The sequence below is a fragment of the Dipodomys merriami genome, unplaced genomic scaffold (genome assembly GCF_024711535.1).
Source record: "Dipodomys merriami isolate MVZ:Mamm:240054 unplaced genomic scaffold, mDipMer1.0.p SCAF_129, whole genome shotgun sequence".
In the NCBI taxonomy this organism is placed as follows: domain Eukaryota; kingdom Metazoa; phylum Chordata; class Mammalia; order Rodentia; family Heteromyidae; genus Dipodomys; species Dipodomys merriami.
In genome coordinates this window covers 3,036,815-3,058,147 of record NW_027202593.1, presented here as the reverse complement: position 1 = coordinate 3,058,147, position 21,333 = coordinate 3,036,815, and the positions used below count along the sequence as shown (strand labels likewise).

The 21,333-nt window shown below is 50.6% G+C and overlaps 1 protein-coding gene across 2 annotated transcripts in view; it reads left to right on the top strand.

The window, feature by feature from the left end:
* LOC138824466 (rho GTPase-activating protein 42) overlaps positions 1–21,333 on the top strand; it is a 100,824-nt gene that overhangs the window by 55,158 nt on the left and 24,333 nt on the right. Inside the window, exons 4-9 of one of the 2 annotated variants that reach the window (XM_070018359.1) lie at positions 2,252–2,323; positions 9,489–9,590; positions 10,680–10,790; positions 15,571–15,675; positions 17,926–18,055; positions 18,860–18,960. In XM_070018359.1, the coding sequence (XP_069874460.1) occupies positions 2,252–2,323; positions 9,489–9,590; positions 10,680–10,790; positions 15,571–15,675; positions 17,926–18,055; positions 18,860–18,960 (621 nt within the window). The remainder of the gene's footprint in view (positions 1–2,251; positions 2,324–9,488; positions 9,591–10,679; positions 10,791–15,570; positions 15,676–17,925; positions 18,056–18,859; positions 18,961–21,333) is intronic. The other variant, XM_070018360.1, reaches the window with a different exon arrangement.

The window sequence follows — 21,333 nt, the reverse complement described above, 5'->3', positions numbered from 1 at the left end:
AATGTGCACTTCATACACCGCGTGTTCCACGTGTTACGACCTCGCTTCTTTGCATGGATACCAACATCTCCCTTGTTTTGCAATGCGACGCACCATCTGTGTTCTGCGGCAGGCCGCGTTCTCAGTTCTGATAGCGCTGAGAGGAATCGCATTGTCTACTCGCTTCCAGACTCCGGGTGAGTTTGGTCTTGAGAAGTTTAAGCGCGAGGATGGTTATTCTGGAGATCCCGAGGCAGGGAAAGCTGTAGGATAAGGGACCTCCAGTCTTGATGGTTAGCCAGCTGCGCCTGGCACCAGCAACCTGGATTTTACCCAAGTCCTGGGAAGGGAAGGAAATGGAAGAGCAGGAGCAGCGCTCGAGGTAATTATCTTTAAGATTCTTTTTATCCAACTGGTTACTTTGACCGACAGTGGAGTGAAGTTTTCAGCGCTGAGAATTCAGAGGCCAGCGCCTAAAACCCGCAGCCCATGGGGAAACAGCCACATGGAGAAAAATGTATGTGAGCCTATTTGGAGAAGCTTTCTTCTAACCACATAAAAGTGTCTCTAGCTGTTGCTCTTGAGTGATTTATGAGCACCCCCTGGGGGCCGTTCATTAGGACCACTTGAAACAGCACAAAAAAGCCAGGAAACAGTAATTGCTTGTAATGTGCTGACCTACCCACAGCCCAGCCAGTGTCTTCTCGGGAAATACGGGACTTGCTGCTTTGCCTGGTATTCGATTTGCTTCACTTTCACTGAAAATGAGTGACATCCCTCATGAATACATTTTTAGCTTTTAATAGGGGCCAAAATGTATTTTTCTTTTGGTTTTGGTTGGTTGTGGGGCTTGAACTCTGGGCCTGGGTGCTGTCCCTCAGCTCTTCAGCTCAAGGCTAGCGCTCTACCACTTGAGTCACAGTGCCACTTGTGACATTTTTCTGCTTATGTGGTGCTGAGGAATCAAACCCAGGGCCTCTTGCATGCAAGGCAAGCGCTCTACCACTGAGCCACCTTCCCAGCCCCCCAAAATGTATTTTTTAAAAATCAAACTTTGTTTAAATCCAAGGTTTAGGTAATGACTAGGAATTTTCAGTTAACCATGTTTGTGTTACTGAAATAAGACATGTCAAGACCTATATACTAGAAAAAGAAAGGAAAAGAGAGAGGAAGGGAAGCAGAGGGAGAGAGGGAGGGTTTTTTGTGTGTTTGTGTTGATTATTTATGTGCATTTGGCTTATACAATTCAAGAAATAAAGCAGAGCTGGACCCTGATGGTTCACACTTAAAATCCAAATTCTTCAGGAGGCTGAAATCGGAGGACTCAGATTTGAGGCCAGCCCAGGAAGAAAAGATCTGTAGATATAATCTCCAAAATAATCAGCAACAAACAGAGCTGGTGGTTTGTCTCAAATGGTTAAAGCATCAGTCCAGCAAACATGAGGCCCTGAGTTCAAACCCTCCAGTAGCTAGGATTACAGGAGTGAGCACCGGCAATCAGCCCCATCAGTATTCTCAGTGATTAATGGTAATATTATATAATTTTCAAAGTTTTAAGGAAATGTTGGAACATGGGACTTCAGTTCTCTTTGTTGAAGTGGAAGCAGATACTAGTCAGCCCTGTTGGAGCCTTTTCTTTTCCAGCGGTGGAGTTCTAGCATTCTGTTAGCAACTAGGTTTATATGACTCAACTTTCAAAAAGCTGCTCGTACTGGCTACATCAAACCAGTGTAATTTAAATATTTGTAAATTTAATACCCAGGGTACTATTTCTTAGTTAACTCCTAGAAGAAGAAACTTGAACATTCAAGGTACAATTGCACCAAAATAAGTACTTATTGTCCCATTATTGATGGTAAGTAAAATAATATGTGGAATTGATGTAATTATAAAGTAGAAATAGTCAAGATGGGCGCTGGTGGCTCACACCTGTAATCCCAGCTACTCAGAAGGCTGAGATCTAAGGATCATGGTTCAAAGCCAGCCCAGACAGGAAAGTCCATGGAAACTCTTATCTCCAATGAACCACGAGAAAACCAGAAGTGGCGCTGTGGCTCAAATGGTAGAGTGCTAGCCTTGAGCAAAAGGAGTTTGGGAGCTTAGGTTTGGGGCCCAGGCCCTGAGTTCAATCCCAGAATGGTTTAAAAAAAAAAAGTAGCAATGGATGTGGGGACACACTGTCTGTATTCAGCAAGTCCTCTCAGAGTCAGTTTTTCAGTGTCATTCTAATGGGACTACACACAACTTAGCATATGTGCATTTTACATTTCAGATTCAGAATGCCAATGACGTCCTGATTGCGCCTCTGGAGAAATTCCGGAAAGAGCAGATTGGGGCAGCCAAAGTAAGTGTGCTTTTGGAACCCCTCCTCAGTCTCCCAGTGATCTGGAGGGTGATGCTCTGGATGCCAGCGCTCGGACACGAACGCCACCTTGTGAATGCCTTGAATGCCAGTGTACAGAGTCAGGAACAGACTGCGTGCTATTGCTCGGCGATGATGCCCTTATTTAGAACAGCAAAGCAGTCTGCGTGTTGTGAGTGAATTCTGCCATACAACAGCTGTGGAGAAATAACTTTGGAAGCTAGGATGAGAGTCTGATTTAAAAAAAAAAATATATATATATATATATGTGCATGAGTGTGTGTATATGTACATATACACACATATGTGTATGTATATGTGTATATCTGTGTATATACCATAACATATACGTATGTATGTACACACATATATGTATATACATATATGTGTGCTACACACACACACACACACACACACACACACACACACACACATGAAATTTAGGTCCTGATCACAATAAGATGGGAATTAGGCACAGAATAGATTCTAATTTTAGTCAATGATGGTAAAACAGCTTTTTACCATCGTTTGCATTTTGTGTGATTGGTCCTCCGAGAGGATTTCATACCAGCACCAAACACCTCCTGATCAAATTTGCCTTCTGTCATGCTCATCCTAAACGGATGCTATGCGGGACCTCAGCCACAGGTCAGGATTGAGTCCCTGAACCGACCTAGAGCTTCAGTCTCCACCCCCACGGCCAACCGTCTTTCTACCTCCCCGGCAGCCAGGATGACAGGCTGAGCCACCAGGCCTCGCTTTGATTTTTGTTCTAAACGGCTTTACTAGAACTTGTATGAGCATTATCTTTTGGTTTAAATTTAGAAATAAACACTGTAGCAATAGTGAACTCCAGACTAGGACTTGATTTTTTCACTCGGATTTCATATCGGTTGACAGTCATGGAATCCAGCAAATATCTTTCTTCTGTCCACAGAAGGTCTTACAACGTGGCTGTCTTCCTGTATAAGATTCAGGAAGTCCACAGAGAATGGTTACAATTGTGTTCCAGCCTTAGATTTCTTATAAAAAGTGATAATGCTCCATTTCTATTGAAAATTCAAAGAACTCAGTAAGTCACAAGTATTTTACTTCACATTCGTCTTTCATACACACCAGACATACTATAGAAGTACTGGGCATTGGTCATGGCTCTAACCATGGACCCTAACGGTGGTCGCCTGGCATCGTGGCAGCCTTCAGGGAGTTAAGGTATTTTGCAGTTGCTCATGTTTCTAAAGGTCAGATGATCTTTTTTTTTTTTAAGCAGGATGATCTAAGAAAGAAGACAAGAGATGAAGGATTTAAGAAATCATTTTTATTATAGAACACTTTAACTTTTGCACCTTTTCTGTGGGACAGTCGCAAAATGCATGAAGTCAGTATTTGAATTTCAGCTGTGCACTATTGGGCTCTTGTGTATGCATGTGTTTGTGTGTCTGTGTGTGTGCCCGGTTGGTTTTGAAACTTGGTGGTCAGTATACAGTGAGATAATTAGAAGATACCTGAAGCCTGAACCAGTGACAGATATTAGGAACTTTCTCTAGAGTTCGCCTCTAAGTTATGACGGGCCTCAGACTATTTCCCTTTGGAAATTCACTCAAGCCTTCTGTTGCAGCTGGAATCCAGAGAACTTTCATGTTTAATTTACCAATAAAACCTGCCAGCTACCTCCTACGGCAGTGCTGCCGAGGGCAGGCCCAGGAAGAGCGTCTGGTTACCGTGGCATTGAAAGTAGCCCATACCAGGCTGACCAGGAAAATGGCTGGCCCTATAAATAAAAAAGAATGGCAGAGTTCCTAAGGCAGGGCCCTTCCATGGCGCGTATGTGTGTGTGTGTGGGGGGGGGGTGCGTCTGTGTCTGTGTCTGTGTCTGTGTCTGTGTGTCTGTGTATTCAGGAGGCTTTTCTTACCCTGTCGTCTCTTTATTCCACGTTGATGTGGTCTTTGGCCCGTGGCGGAGGTGTGGTGGAGGTGTGATGGATTGCTGGCTTGTCGTCGGCCACCCCGCCCTCCCTCCAGTTGAAGTCCGCCGCAGTCTGGTTGGCCCGCTTCTAGGTTGAGTCACCGAAGCAGTCTAGTGGATGGTGCTCATCGGCTTTCCCCGGGCACGCTGCCTGCTCCGGGCAGTACAGATAGCACAAGATGATGCCCCTGTGACTCTCACTTAGCAGAAGAGAGGGAAAAGCAGATACATTGGATGGATCAGACTGGTGCTGTATTTGAAGTCCGCTTGTAGGCACTCCCAAACGCAGTGGGGATGGGGAGAGGGGGGAACAGAGGCCCCCTAAAATTTAATGACGAGGAGAGATAGCCCCATCACTGTACCCTTCTTCCTCGTAGAAAACCAACCAGTTAAGTATCGGGGGAGGGGATCATGCATGGCGCACACATCTGTAATCTCAGCCATCAGGAGGCAGAGGCAAGGTCACTAGTTCAAGTCCAGTGCAGGCAAACTGTGCAGGAATCCCTGCCAAACCAAAGTAAAGAAAAAACAACAAAGCAGAATAGAAGCAAAATAGCTGTGGGGTAGGGTGGAAGGGCTGAACACATACCTGGCATGTTCGAGTCCTGCGTTCAGTTCAGTAATGCATACACGCACAAGCACGCACGCACTCGTGCAAGGCCCTGTGTTCAGTCTTCAGTGCCCCCCCCACACACACACATGGAACAAAAGTGTTTTGTTTATTTGGCTTTGTAGAGACAAAGCCTGTTGTTGTTCAGAGATCTGGAAATTTGTGGTTCTGGTTATATAGACTCAGGCTTAGTGGCGAGCAGTTGTTTGCAGCTGGACAGAACATCGGGAGAAAGGAGGGCTGGCCCACCAGTGACATTCACAGAGGTGAGCTGCTCCTGCCTGTTCCCAGGCCAGGGCACCACAAGGCAAGGCCTGCGGCCCACGCTCCCACTCTGCCTGCAGAGCGCTGGGACTTCCTGGGTCCCACTTGGAGGTGAGAAACCCAGAAACCCAGGGCAATGTGGAGCGACCTCACTGTAGAAGGACTCTGCAGTGTAGGATTCTGCACTTTGAAAACTTGCTTTCTTTGGGAAATCTGGTTAACCAGTCTCGGTTGGTAATACCTATGAGTTTATTTTGAGACTCTCTTGTTAAGACTTTTATTAGAAATAGTGTCAAGTAGTGTTTATTCTGTTTTTTCCCCCTTGATATTTCAGGGGTTGAATGAAACCATAAATAACAAGAGTTCTGTTTTGAAAATCAAATGCATGGACACATGAGCATTTTCCTGGATGACTTTTCTGATCTCAGGGTGGTCATTTAATCTCTGGGGAAGACGGGGTTTAATTTATGCCATGAGAACAGACTCCTTTGGGGAAGCAAATCTTATTTTGGGGGATTTGTGGGGTTTTTTTTGGGGGGGTAGGGATTTGCTGTCTTCCTTTGCCCATGTGAGTCCTCGGGAATTTTAAGAGAGAATCTCTAACTGTGGGTCCTGGTGGGGTAGTGACGAGCCCAGCCAGCGAGCATGATGGGGGCGGGCTGGGGACAACAGAGCAGTTTGGGAAAATGGATCATTTATTATGTCCAATCAGAACCGAACAGTTCGGTGCAGACAACAGGCTGTACGTAGATTAATCCTTACCATTCAGTCAATGCCAGGTACAGGTAATTAGTGAAAGATGTCAGAGAGCGAAGATTTCCACTCCTGGGGCCCATGCCTGTGTCCACGTGGACTTCGTGCTCGTGAATTATACATGGCTCTCCCACGGTAGCCTTGTGATTCCCCAGGCATTGCCAAGGCTCGAGATCGTAAAGCAAAGTGGGGCCTGGCATTCGTGTTGTTTTCTCCTTCCTAATTATTATTAAGTTGTTTAAGTCATTACTTCCTCAACATTTATAACAGCAGTAATTAAACTGTAAAGCTTTTTTATTTTTTAGATGGTATTTTTTGGTTGTTCTTGCCGTTGGTTTAGAATAAGCCATATGTGCTTTTACCCAAAATCTAATCGTAGGTCATCATGTAGCATTCTTTCCTTGTAATCTCACATTTATTTTATAGGGGCCAACATTTCATAGCTAGGAATTAGCTTTCACAGTCCTATAAACACAATCAATTAAGAAGGTGTTGAAAAGAATCATTTCACATGAGCTAGCAAATTGGGTCAGAAATCTTAGGTAGGAGCCAAAATGGAGTCACTTGATGGTGAGATCACGAAAATGAAAATTTGTCATTGTGGAAGCAAAGCAGAGCCAGACCCCTCCACATCCCTCCCCCACACTTCCCTCTCGATTTTCTCATTTCATCTTGACTTTTCGATAGTGAAATTTATCACTCATGCTGCAAAATATTTCCAAACCCTTACGTATTCTCCTCCAGAGAACTAAGAGTAAGACAACAACTTTTGGATTCAAGAGAAGTGTGGAATGCTTTGTCTTTTGAGGATAGAACGGAGGCTTACCCAGACAGAATGGAAAAAGCATCAAATCTTCAAAATGCCAAAAGAAACTGTGTTTAATCTGTAATCCCAGTTCTTGGGAGATGGAGGTGAGAAGAACTGAAGTTCCGAAGCCAGCCGGGACCCCACAGCAGGCAAAAAAATAAATTAAACTGGACTGGTGGCTCATGCCTGTAACCCTATCTACTCAGGAGGTTGAGATCTAGGGATCATGGCCTTAAGCCAGCAGACTCTTAACTTGAATTCAGCAGAAAAAAAGCTGGAAGTGAAAACGTGGCTCAAATGGTAGAAAACCAGCTTTGAGTGAAAAAGCCAAAGGAGAGTACAAAGTTCAAGCCCCACTACCAGCACCAAAAAGAAAAATTCAAAAAAAAAAGCCAAAAGAAACAGCCCAGAAGTCTTCAAAACAGTGCAAGCAGGAGTTCTCAGTGGAGCAGCGAGCAGAGTGCTTCCTCACAGATCACTCCAAAGCTGGGCCGGTTTGGCCTTGGGGTTATAGCAGCACTGATTTACAGGCTCTCTGCTTGTGTTGGCCTTTCAATTTAATTTCACATTTCTTTTCCTTTTTCTTCTTTATTCCACACAGTATCAAGAGAAGCAGTACTCCCAACCTCATCCTATGATGAGTTTTACTGATATAAAAACCAGACGACAGGACAACAATAGCTGGTTGACTGTAGATCTGAGGTGCTTGGTCTTTTCATATACTGAAATGTGATTTGTTTCCAGATTTCATCAGGATTTTCATCCTGAAAGGATGCTGGATTTACCAGTGGCTTTTTATGTATTGAGATGACTCTGTGATCCTTGTCCTTGCTTCTGTCTATCTTCTGTCACGTGTGTGTTGAGCCATCCTTTTACTTTAGTCAGTATGTGTGTGTTAAGCCATCCTTGCATTCCACAAATGGAACTAATGCAATCATATTGTATGATTTCCTTAATGTTTTGTTGCCTGTATTTTAGCTAGGATTTTTTGCACTTAACATTCATCAAGGAAAATGGCCTATAGATACCTTTTGTTGTTGTTGTTGTTGTGGAATTTTTTTGTTTTGTTTTGTTTTGTTTTGGGTTCGGTCGTGGGCCTGAATTCTGGGCCTGCGTGCTGTCCCTCAGCTCTTCAGCTCAAGGCTAGCACTCTACCACTTGAGCTACAGCGCCACTTCCGGCTTTTTTCCTTTTTGCTTATGTGGTGCTAGGGAATCAAACCCAGGGCCTCATGCATGCAAGGCAAGCGCTCTACCACTGAGCCACCTTCCCAGCCCGGTTGTGGAATATTTGTAAGAATATTGCTGTTCTTTTAGTATCTCATAGAATTCAGTGGTGAATCTTGCATGCTTTTGACTGTTAAGGAGTATTTTTGAATCATTGTCATTACTGTTGTTGCTGTTATTATTACTACAGGTATAAGGCATCATTTTATTTTTAGATGCACAAAAGTTTTACCATAAAGAACCCCAAAACAAGCTTCTAAATTGCCTGCTGTTCTTAGAAGTGGTTCTGGTCCTGGCCTATGTTCTAGTTTCCAACATTGATAATGCTCTGTGCTGGATCACCTGGTCCTGCTGGGTTAGGAGAGCCTCACAAGTGATGTTTGCCTTGTTCACGCTATGGTTTTGAGTGTCCTGGGTTCAGTGGTCACTGATTGAGTAAATCAAGAATGTGATTCGGCTTTGTCTATGAGGGAGAGAATGTAGAGGAGTCTTTATCAATTAAGGACAAGAATATATGTGTGTGCACACATATACAATCCTATAAACATATTACAGTGCATACTTAGATTTGAATTCTCATGCCCATATTACAGTGCAGTGCTCTGAGCCAGGTGTCCTGTGGTCAGACAGGAGATAAACTGGCCGTGGTTATCTGTGTGAGAGCTAAGACTTTGGTTTTGTTTGATCTGATCTGAAACAAGCACCTTTTAGGAGTTGTCTGTCCCTAAGGGAGGTCTGTTATCCTAACAATCATAGGTCCAACTAGGGCCCATTGCTGTCCACTTCTTTAAAATTAATCTGTTGTATTAGATAATCTTATCTATTCTTATTAGATAATCTTATCTCTAATGTGAGTGATAAAATTTGGTATTTTAGGTTTACACAAATGCCAGCCCGCACACAGGTATATTCCAACCCACCACACCTCTGAAATTGTAGGAATAAGCAAAAGTAACACTAAAAGAGCATAATGTAGACATAATACTTTTGATTTAATTTGACTTTGACTTGTTGTATTTGAGTCTACTGTCATTTAAAAGTGTCATTTTTCTCCCTGGCAAGAATGAGTTATTCACAATATCCAGTGTCTCTTCCAGGCTGGGGAATGGCGTCGGTGTTCCTTACACTGCATGCACGTTAACTCACATCCATCACCAGAATAAATGAGAGGTGTTCTCTCGGTGGCACCCAGGCCAGAGCCACCACTGGCTCTCAGTTACAAAGCTACTGGTCCTATTACGCTTAGGCCCCCACATGCAGGTCCTGTGTGGCTTTGAGTGTTGTTGTGCATTTGTGTTCCTGAGGGATGGAAAGGTCCTTCGAGAGCCGAACACAAACTCAAGCGTTTTGCTGCACATTCCCTCCCGCTCCGTGGGATGAAGACTTCGCACAGAGCTGGAGCTCACTAGATCTTTGTCAGATGACCGCACTGGGCTCCGGCTGGGGGTGGGGGGCGTGGAGGCTTGCGTGATGCTCTGAAGTGAATCTTTCTTCTTCGCGTTGTAAATGCCTTTTCCTAGGATGGAAAGAAGAAGTTCGACAAGGAGAGTGAAAAATACTACTCTATTCTCGACAAGCATTTGAACTTGTCTGCGAAGAAAAAGGAGTCTCATCTCCAAGAGGTAGGTTCCTCCTGCGGGAGTCATAGTTTGCAAGCCTGCTTCCTTTCAGTGCAGTGACAGGAAGAATGGCTCACTTTGCTGAATTTGCTGCGGACGAGGACATTAGACACCCTCATGCCACCGGTTCTGAATCAGCATTTCCTTCAGCACCGAGACAAGACTTCCCCCCTTGCTCCCTGTTGGACGTATTAAGAGAGGCAAGAATGACCAAGTTGATGATAGGGTGGCCTGTACGTGAAATTTACCATATCCGAGGCCTTGCTTTCAAGCTTTACTTCCCCGTGCAGAAAAGATAACAGTCTCGCTTTTGGCTTTTTAAAGCAGTGATGGGTTTTGTAGCCAAAGTGGATGGGAGACGGACATCTTGCCATTCATAACTAGGCTGTGTTGGGTGCTGTGGCCCGAGCCTGTGATCTTAGCCACTTGGGAAGCAGAGATCAGCAGGATTGTGGTCTTGAGGCCAGCCTGGGCAAAAAAAAGCAAACAAACATTTGTGAGGGTCCACGTGGATCTGTATCTGGACCTGGGACCATGACCCGTCACCCCAGGCCATGGGGGGAGTCCCAGGGGGGCCCAGTGTGGCCTGGCTGCCACCAGCCATGTGGACAAGCGCGGGCGGGGCGGCCACAGTCTCTCCACTCGACCCGTGTGCTCCAGGTTCTCTTTGAGGAGGGGTTAGCGTGTGGACGTGGCTGTGGCGTGGGGTGTGGATGTGCGATGTGGGGTCATGTGACAGGAGGCGTCCAAACACATCAGAACACATCACACAAACCAAGTTATCAGAGCACAAGGGAGCTGGAGCGGCCCGGGTCCCTGGGTGGCCAGCTCCTACATGTCAGGATGCTCGCGCGTCTGGTTGAAATGAACCAGGGATCCAAGAGAGCACTGCTCAGGGTGCTGCCTGCCGGCATGTGTGTGCGTGTGTGCGCGCATGGGTGTGTGCAGTCCTCAGCTTCATACGCTCTAACCTCTTGTGATCCAGGGGGAGCGTGGGCAGTCTGCCCTGGGGTTTGTGCTCACGGGCGTTCACATCTGCGTGGACCCCTGCAGCCCCTCGGCATCTTTCATGGGCTGGTTTTCCTTTTTCAGGCAGACACACAGATTGACCGAGAACACCAAAACTTCTACGAGGCGTCCTTAGAATATGTCTTTAAGATTCAAGAAGTTCAGGAAAAGAAGAAGTTCGAGTTTGTTGAGCCGGTAAGTGTTAGTTTCCTGGGACACCAGGAGCCTTTGTGGTGGTTTTTTTCTAATGGAGATTATGATATGAGAAAACAAAAGGAGGGGTGGGGCTGGAGGGAGAGGCGGGACACCGGGGGAGACGGGCCCTGTGGTGGCCTGGCCCCAGTGTGACAGCGTGGCACCGCCGTGGAGGCTGAGTGCCGGACGTCATCAGAACCCCGTAGACCTACAACGTGGTGTTGCCTGTGGGTGCAGCTGCCACTGGGAGTCTTGAATCAGTGGCAGGAAGCTTTGGTGGGGTGGAGGCAAACGGGAAGGGAAGGGAAGGCGGGCAGGAGGACGGATAAAACACCTTGTTCCCTGTGCGTGAGGGGATACAGGTCACAGTAAGGGAGCCACAGCCCGGCCCCCGGCCCGGGGAGCTCTGCCTTCCCTTCTTCCTGACAGCCAGACCCTGCCCAGCTTTCCTGAGGAGTCATTCGTTCCCTCCCTGAGGGTGAAAAGCCACGGATTTCCTGATGGGAGCCGCATTCCAGAAGAGAGCAGGTGGCTGGACTGGAGGGGCTTACCTCATTTTCCACAGCATTCTCTGGTAGCGAGATCCATTGTTTACACATGCGTCTCCCTCCTGCGTGAGGGAGGCCCGCTTCTGATACAGACAGACGGGATTTATCCGGGCACGGGTAACGGAATATCCTGGCCATTCTGCTCCTCCTGAGTCAGTCTTGGGCATTCTGTGGGATGTCTGTTGTCCTGCGACGCCGTGGCCCCGCGTTCGTGGGTGGCGGGGAGGACATGGCTTCTGGAGGTGGTTTCCTAGGGGAGCCCACCCTGCCCTCGGGGACCGCGTCGCCGGGCGCCCGCTTCCCTCCCGCAGCCTGACTCTTGGCAGCTTTCTCAGACAGCTGCTCAGCTCGAGGATTAAGAAGCTAGAGGCCATTCTGCCAGCTTGGGGATTTAACTTCTCCCTTTTATTCGCAGTAGCAGACTTAAGTCCGTATTTGTTTGCTCAGTCGCTAAGACGGTAAACCTCTGATTGAATTAGTAGCTTAAGCAGCGGCGTTTTTGAGGGTCTGATGAAGTTTCACGGAGTCTGAGCTTCTTTGAAACCTACGGTGGGCTCAAGGACGCCGCGCCGGTCTGGGAACCCCGCTTCTTCCTCCCTGGCCAGGTGCTACCCTGGGATTCAGAATCCCATGTGGCTTGCGCGTTGTTTTTGGCTGTGTGTGTGGTATTCCTGGGGTTTGAACTCAGCTCTTCGCTCTGGCCAGTTGGGCGCTCTATCGCGTGAGCCATGTGTCCAGCCCTTTTCGCACTGGTTATTTAGAGATGGGTTTGCTTTGTCCCAGGCCTGGCCTGCATGGCAGCCGGGATGATTCACGTATCACCGTGCCTGGCTCTTGCTTGAGATGGGATCTCACAAGCTTTCTTTTGCCTGGTCTGACCTCAGTTCTTTTTTCCGGCCTGTACTATGGTTTCCGGGTCACGCTTGCTGCCAGACTCTGTCCCCACTACCGGCCTCCTCACATGCCTCCCGTGGGGCTTTTCCTGACCCCTGGCTACGGGACCGTGCGGGACTGTGCTGACCCTTTCCCCGGTGTCCCTCCTTCCGTGCCCCCGGCCGGCCGAGCCCACCTCCTGGCTGGGCACCGCCCTCTCCCCCCAGCACGTGTCTTCCTGCCCTGTCCCAGTGTGGTTCTGGCCCGTTCTGTCCACAGCCTCGGACAGGGGCCTTCTGCGAAGTGGCTGCTGCCCTCCCCACCTCGGTACCCAGCTTTCCTGCTGGGATGGCCGGCCAGGTTAGAAGCAATACTGTCCAACTGGCCTCGTGGTGTCCTGCTGGAACTGGAGACTTCCTTCCCATCATGGAACCAAGGAGAGCCGCCCGCTCCACACCCTCCCCCTCTACACCCTCCCCCTCCACATCCTCCCCCTCCATACCCTCCCGCTCCACACCCTCCCCCTCTACACCCTCCCCCTCCATACCCTCCCGCTCCATACCCTCCCCCTCCATACCCTCCCCTCTACACCCTCCCCCTCCATACCCTCCCGCTCCATACCCTCCCCCTCCACACCCTCCCCCTCCATACCCTCCCCCTCCATACCCTCCCGCTCCATACCCTCCCCCTCCACACCCTCCCCCTCCATACCCTCCCGCTCCATACCCTCCCCCTCCACACCCTCCCCCTCCATACCCTCCCCCTCCATACCCTCCTGCTCCACACCCTCCCCCTCTACACCCTCCCCCTCCATACCCTCCTGCTCCATACCCTCCCCCTCTACACCCTCCCCCTCCATACCCTCCTGCTCCATACCCTCCCCCTCTACGCCCTCCCCCTCCATACCCTCCCTCTCCACACCCTCCCCCTCCACACCCTCTCCTCTATACCCTCCCCCTCCACACCCTCCCCCTCTACACCCTCCCCCTCCACACCCTCCCGCTCCACACCCTCCCCCTCCACACCCTCCCGCTCCACACCCTCCCCTCCCTGAGGGCCTCAGCTCAGGGGAGCACTCTGCTGCTTGAGCCACAGCACCACTTCCCGTTTTCTGGTGGTTTATTGGGATAAGAGTCTCATGGACTTTCCTGCCCTGGCTGGCTTTGAACCGAGATCCTCAGATCTCAGCCTCTTCAGTAGCTAGGATGAGGGGCGTGAGCCACGGCGCCCAGCCTGTAATTCAACAGGAGCTGCTAAGACTTGGATGCTTTTTAAAGCTACTGAAGCCTCCTTTACATTTCCGGGCTCTCCGGTGCCACGTGTGCACTGTTGCGGGGGGGGGGGGGTCCGCGGCGGTTGGCATGGGAGCCGCAGGGGGCTGTGTTCACGGGGCGCGGGCTCCGCACAGAGAGGCTGCTGTGACCTCCTCTGTCCCCTCTGTGCCGCTGCCTTCCTCGAACGAGGGTCGGGTCTTGAAGGAAGGCGCTCAGATGGGGGGCTCGGCCCCCCCCCCCCACTGCGCGGCCGTGGCGTCGGTGCTGGGACAGTGCGATGCAGCGCATCCTACTGCTCTCGGGTTTTCACAGACTGACGAGTCGCGATCACCACGCGCGCGTGGGCTGGCCCGCAGGGCGGGGCCTCATTGGCGTGAGCTGCGTCCTGGCACTTTTGCTGGCGTTGGGCAGAAGCTGCGGGGGCTGCCACGCGGCCCGGTCTGTCTGCAGCCTCGCCCCCTCCACTCAGCCCTGCCTCGCTCGCTCTTTCCCGGGAACCGCGGGCCCTCACAGCCCGAAGCGCGGAAGCGTGTGGGGATGACCCAGCTGTGTCCCCCCAGCCGCGTGTCTGGGGAGTCACGGGCCAGGAAATGAGTGTGGCCTCTGCCAGCCTCTCCTGGGTCTGAAGGCTCACAGGGGCGGCGTCTACTCAGACTCCCCAGGTTCTTCGAGTTACTAACAGTAATTTCGTCTGCAAACGGGAGGCCGCCGTCTGGGGTTATTTTCACGGCGAGGTGGAGTCTGTGGGTCCCAGGGCAGATGGGCCCGGTGGTTCGAACCATCCGTGGTCGCAAAGGTCGAGCCTCCTCCGGGGAGACAGCTCAGCGCCTGCACCCGAGGCGACGTGGGACATACAGTTGTTAAAGTTTTCCAGGCTCTCCTAGTGGGAGCTTCCCTTGAGGCACAGGGACAGAGTCAAACCTCAAATCAGCTTAACTTTGCTGCCACCCTGTGGCGGTCACGCCAGCAGCACTGTCACAGCTCAAAAGCTGCCACCCAGAGACGGGGACAAAGAGAAGAGGTGGGAGGTTCTCTGACCTGACACCTGACTCTCCTGTCTGCACCTCCCGGGCGTCAGAGATCACAGGCACGGGCCACCACAGCTGGTTAGAACAATCTACGGAATACTTAGTTTCGGCAGTAATCACCAGTAGATGCAAAAACGGAGTATAAAATCAGTCCAGAGCTGGCAAATAGTACATCTTGCCATAAACTGAGGAACTGTTAGGGCAAAAATCCTGTAAGAAAATAACTTGAGCATAGTAGGTGTTTAGAAGTGAGTGTGAGAGGAGGCAACACGGAGCTGTTCACGAAAGGAAGCCCTAGGCGTGCTTTCCAGCAGCCCGTGTTTAGCTGTGGGAAGGTGAATCTGCGGATCAGTTGTCTGCCCGGACGGAGGGCGCGGCGGGATGCTGCCCGCCTACGGAAATTATTTCAACCTGCACTGCTTCCTTAGTTTAAAACAATTAAGTTGCAGACCTATCAGAGGCCTCTTTTCCAAAACATTTCCTTCATTCGCAGCGGGAAGAGATCGAGTGAGTGGCATAAAATCTCGGGGAAGTGAATGTAAACATCTTCAAACAGTTATTTTTTGGCTATGACTCACTTCACGTAAACATCCAAGTGCTGTAATTCCGTGGGAAGCCAGTCTGGCTGTCCTCACCGATCAAAACGCCAGCCAGACCTCGGCGCACACCTGTAATCCTAACTACTCGGGAGGCCGAGATTGGAGAATGACTGTCTGAAGCCAGCCCAAGCAGGAAACGTCCATGGGGTTCTTACCTCTAATGAACCTCCAAGAGCCGGTTTCTCCCGCCCTGTGGCCTCTTGTTTTCTTGGAATCTGCCGGAATGAGAGGCACACGTTAGCATGACAACTGTTAGCAGTCAGCCTAAAAAGTTTACTCACTCTCTGCCAAAAAGGAAGTCAAAATTATTCTGTCCGTAATTCTCTCTCCAGCCTCGCCAAACAAACAGGTTGAAATTGATTAGTATTAGGATGAAATATAATTCCAGGGTATTCTGCATCTGACACTCCTGTAAAAACCAGACGTCGTGCTTAAAGAATTCTCTTCTGTCTTTGCAGCTCTTGTCATTCCTGCAGGGCTTGTTCACCTTCTACCATGAGGGCTACGAGCTCGCCCAGGAATTCGCCCCGTACAAGCAGCAGCTGCAGTTCAACTTGCAGAACGTAAGAGCATGCTTGTTTTCTCTGCCCTCCGGACCGAGCGAGGCCTGTGGCCCCCGTGCGACCCTGGGGCCTTTAAACCTTGTCTGAGTGCAGCGGGCCTCAGGCATGCCCATCATCACAGAGGGCTCTGTAGCCACTCACTGCCTGCACGCCCGGAAAGGACAGACCACACTGTGGGAAAATGTGCATACAGCTGTACCTTTTATAAAAGTAAATCTTAGAGCCAGGCGCTCACTGGTGGCTCACGCCTGTAATCAAGAGGCTGAGGTGTGAGGCCGATGGAAAGTTCATGAAACTCTCATTTCCAGTTAACACCAAAACAGCTGGAAGTAAAGCTGTGGTTCAGGTGGTAGAGTGCTGGCCTTGAGCAGAAAAGCTCAGGGACAGTGCCCAGGCCCTGGCTTCAGGCCCCAGGCCCGGCACACACACAGCATAAAGTCAAGCTTAGCTCGGTGTAGACCCTGGGGATTTGGGAGCCTTTTGCACTTATTAATTTATCTGAAAGGGAGGAGGAGCGAGTTCTGGAGGCCACGTCAGTGGAGACAGCATACCTGATAGTGCTCTCTTCTATACTTGAAGTGTGCCGGTGAGAAGTAACTTCAGTGTGCTCACCCATAGGCAAGTAAAAATGGTGCCCAGGTGAGGTGAACTTGATTGTGACCTCGCAGTGTGTGCGTCCCTGAAGAGAGCACCTGCGCCTTAAATACGTACAACTTTGGTTTGTCATTTACACATCAATGCTGGAAAAAGATGCCGGCTGACCCTAAACACATTGGACGGCAGAGCGGTACACTTCCCAACCTTCAAGGGCCCCCTGGCATCACAGGACAGCAAAGCAGCAGCAAAGCCGTTGCAGCCGACCCATTTCTGCATCACCGCGACGGACCAAGCATGAGGCGCTGGTTGTACGGATGTTGCGTTAGCGCCCCCCCCCCCCGTGCCCCCTGTGTCTGCTGCAGCGACCTCAGCACTCAGTTTTTGTCTTTATAAAAAGCTTGTATTTCTTTGCTTATCTGATTTTTTTTTTTTTTTTGGTCAGTTATGGGGCCTGAACTCTGGCCTGGGCACTGTCCCTCAGCTCTTCAGCTCAAGGCCAACGCTCTACCACTTGAGCCACAGTGCCACTTCCATCTGATTCTTATTATTGCAGAGATGTTCTGTAAAACTGCAGTTTGAATGTCCCATGAGAAATACATAATTGGATTTATTCTTCTTGGGTTTTGAGTTTAGCATTTAGTTAACTTGGAGCAGAACTGATTTCACCTTTAATTCATTTCCATTGTTTTCCAACACGGAACACATTTAGGATTTTCTAGTAAATATTAAAAAGGAAAACTGTAAACGCCAAGGTATTTTATAGTTCAATTCTGTATTAAACACAATTACATTAAGATCCCTGGGATGCAGGAACAGGAAAAGAGGAAGGAATTGGGGGACCATTGAATCCTTGTGTCCATTAGAAAGAAAAATAGGAAGGGAAGAAGGTAAGGAAGGGAGGGAAGGAAGGAAGGAAAGAAGGAAGGAAGGAAAGAAGGAAGGAAGGAAGGAAGGAAGGAAGGCAGGCTCCTAACCTGCTCTTTTATTGTGGACTACAGAAAGATCTTAGAGTTATATAGTGATGATTTTTATGTTTTTAGACATGAATAAGGAAGATCATGTGGTCTGAATACAAGAGAGATTTTCATGGAGAAAAGTTTGACATTTTCTGTAACTTAGACTTGACATAAGGCAGATGAGCTGTTTCTTGCAAAAGAAGGTAGCATGTGCAAAGCTAGTGATTCTTTGGGGTTCATTTTCACACCCATACCCTAGTATAACTATGTCTCTTTGGAACACCTGGTGGCAGTGAACAAGAGAAGAGAGTTTCTTCTAGATTGACGCGGTGCCACCATGTTTGTTAAAACTACTAAGGTTGCTACTCCTCAAAAAAAAAAAAAAGGTCTGCTTTGGGAAATTCTGATGTCTGTTTAATGAGTTTGGCATATTTTAATTGGTTTCCTTTGTCTTTTTGGTCATAAAATCACAGTGTGGGGGAGGAAGGAAATCCTGGCCAGGGGTGGGGTGAGGCTGCAGGGCTCCTCTGCAGGCCCCGGGCGCTGAGCTCGGGGAAGGGACGGGCCGTGCAGAAGCTGAGCTCGGGGAACGGACGGGCCGTGTAGAAGCTGAGCTCGGGGAAGGGACGGGCCGTGCAGAAGCCCCCCCCCCTCCCCTGACCACACAGCCTGAGTGCGTTGTTTCTCTTTACTTAAGACAAGGAACAATTTCGAAAGCACGCGACAAGAGGTGGAGCGGCTGATGCAGAGGATGAAATCGGCCAACCGGGACTACAGACCGCCCAGCCCGTGGACCATGGAAGGCTACCTCTACGTCCAGGAGAAACGTGAGTCCCGCGTGTTCTCTCCCAGCGCCACAGCCGGCTGCCTCTGCTGCCGCCGGGACTTCGCAGAGGTTCTTCGTGGAGGAAGAGGGAAATGCCCTGTGGTTTATCACCCCCGTGCTCCCTCCCACCCTGGCTGCCTACAGAGAGGAGCATTTTGAGATGCTTCCCTCACGCCCCGCACCTCCTCACTGCCCGGCCCGGCCAGGCCGGACGCAGTCGCGCACTGCTGGCTCCCGCATCGCTGCGTCCGCTCATCCGTGTGTGCACCAGGCACACTGAGATGCCCAGCTCACCTCGTCAGAGGCGTGGCTCGGGGTAGAGCGCCTCCCAGGGAGCGATGAGCATCCGGTACCGAGTTCAGGTCCTGGTCCTGGACAAAAACAGGAATTGTGGTCCCCACCCGGAATCACAGCTAATAGCTGTGATCCTTCGTGAGTGTGGAGTCTACAACCACACCCCATAACTTCACAGCCTAGAGCAGCTTATTACCAAAGCAAGTTAAACTTGACAGCCCGGGCAGCAGTTAGTAAAGGGAATTGGAACGCTCGCTCCGCGCACACTGCTCTGGAGGCGCCTTCGTGATGCTTCAGCTTCTTGCTTTTAAATCACGCTGCAGAAGTCTGCGGGCACTGCTCCTGTGTGGCGTGGAGCAGGGCTGGCCCCGGGGTGGCGGCTGGCCCTGGGGTGGGGTCCTCCTGCCCCTCCCCCCCTCCCCCGTGCCCGTAGACACGCTCCGGTTGTGCCTTAATGTACAAGTGAGAGCCTGTGGTTTGCTGACCTCCAGGGGTTTGCTCCTTCCATTAGGACCGCTTGGTTTCACGTGGACCAAACATTACTGCACGTACGACAAGGGAAGCAAAACCTTCACCATGAGTGTTTCAGAAATGAAGTCCGGCGGAAAAGTGGTGAGTCTCCAGTTTCATTCCTTTTGTAAAGTAGTAACAATAGAAAGCTTGTTATTCAGGTAATGAAAATAGTCATCCATGTTTGCGCTTCTCTAATGACACGTAGACATTCCTAACAATTGAAAGCCACCGGGCGTCAGTGGCCATGTCTGTAACCCTCGCCCCTCAGAAGGTTCAGACCTAGGGTCATAACTCAGAGTCCACCACGGAGAAAAGTCTCCAGTTAATCAACAAAACGCTGGACTGAAGGGGTGGCTCAAGTGGTAGAGCACCAGCCACAAACAAGAATGCCATGTGAGCGCGTAAGGCACCAAGTTCAAACCTGGGAGCAGCAACTCAAAAAGAAGATGGAAAAGTTCAGAAACATTTTCTTGGATCTTTGTGAGCTGAATGATTTTCGTGGTCCTGGTTTTCCTTTAACTTGTCCATGAAAATGCGTCTTACACGGCTGATTTAGAAGTAGGATGGGGGAGGTCCCTGGGCAGACCCCACACAGGGCGTGTTCTTTTGACAGTTAAGATATGGACATGCATAATGAGTGAACTTGGAAATAAGATTGTCAAGCCGAGACCTCAGTGTCCGTGGGCTGGAATTTATCCTATAGCTTCCAATAGATACAGACAGAATTATCCCATAGATAATTATCCCATAGATAACTCAATCCAACTTTAACAGATCGGGACACAAAATTCCTAGAGGATGACTCAGCCAGTTTGTAGTCTAGATCATGGCCGAGTCCACAGAAATTGGTTGAAGTTAGGGACAGACCAGGTGATGCATATTGTGCTGTGCGTTCATCAGTCTTAATTCAGACTAAAAGAAAGCGTGGAGAACATACAAAAAGTATTCAGCACCACCACTGTCGCAGCTAGTTTCCACTCTGCAGAGTGGCATTTGCCAGAAATTCTGCTTTTGTGACAGCCCGAGTTAGTGATGTAAACAGTCAATAAGGCCACGAGCTCCATCACCAAAGACCTAAGTAAGCAGTGCCGGGCGAGATGGGCTGCATCTCACATGCACCGGGCAGCTCTGCTGGGCTGAGCCTAGGTTCCGTCCCATCCCACACGATGCTGCTCCAGGGGGAGGTGGACACTGGCATGACCATGGATGGCGTCCACGTCAGCAGTGCCTCACACGCCAGCGTGGCCGTCCACATCAGCACTGCCTCACACGCCAGCATGGCCGTCCACGTCAGCACTGCCTCATGCCAACATGGCCATCCACGTCAGCAGCGCAGCACATGCCAGCGTGGCCGTCCACGTCAGCACTGCCTCACACGCCAGCGTGGCCGTCCACGTCAGCAGCGCCTCACACGCCAGCATGGCCGTCCACGTCAGCAGTGCAGCACATGCCAGAGTGGCCGTCCACGTCAGCATTGCCTGACACGCCAGCGTGGCCATCCACATCAGCACTGCCTCACATGCCAGCGTGGCCGTCCACGTCAGCATTGCCTCACACGCCAGCGTGGCCGTCCACGTCAGCAGTGCAGCACACCAGCGTGGCCGTCCATGTCAGCACTGCCTCACACGCCAGCATGGCCGTCCACGTCAGCACTGCCTCACACGCCAGCATGGCCATCCACGTCAGCAGTGCAGCACACGCCAGCGTGGCCATCCACATCAGCAGCGCCTCACACGCCAGCATGGCCGTCCACGTCAGCACTGCCTCACACGCCAGCGTGGCTCCACGTCAGCAGTGCAGCACACACTAGCGTGGCTGTCCACGTCAGCAGTGCAGCACAGCCAGGATGATTAGGTCACACCACTGTCCAGCACTGGGACACACACGCTCACACCACGCTCGGCTCCCCATCCAGCGCTGGACACACACGCTCACACCACCCTCGGCTCCACGTCCAGCACTGGACAGAGACACTCACACCACGCTCAGCTCCCCGTCCAGCACTGGACAGACACACTCACACCACGCTCGGCTCCCCGTCCAGCACTGGACACACACGCTCACACCACACTCGGCTCCCCGTCCAGCGCTGGACACACACGCTCACACCACGCTCGGCTCCACGTCCAGCGCTGGACACACACGCTCACACCACGCTCGGCTCCCCGTCCAGCACTGGACACACACGCTCACACCACGCTCGGCTCCCCGTCCAGCACTGGACAGACACGCTCACACCACGCTCGGCTCCACGTCCAGCACTGGACACACACGCTCACACCACGCTCAGCTCCCCGTCCAGCGCTGGACACACACGCTCACACCACGCTCGGCTCCCCGTCCAGCACTGGACAGACACGCTCACACCACGCTCGGCTCCACGTCCAGCACTGGACACACACGCTCACACCACGCTCGGCTCCACGTCCAGCACTGGACACACACGCTCACACCACGCTCGGCTCCCCGTCC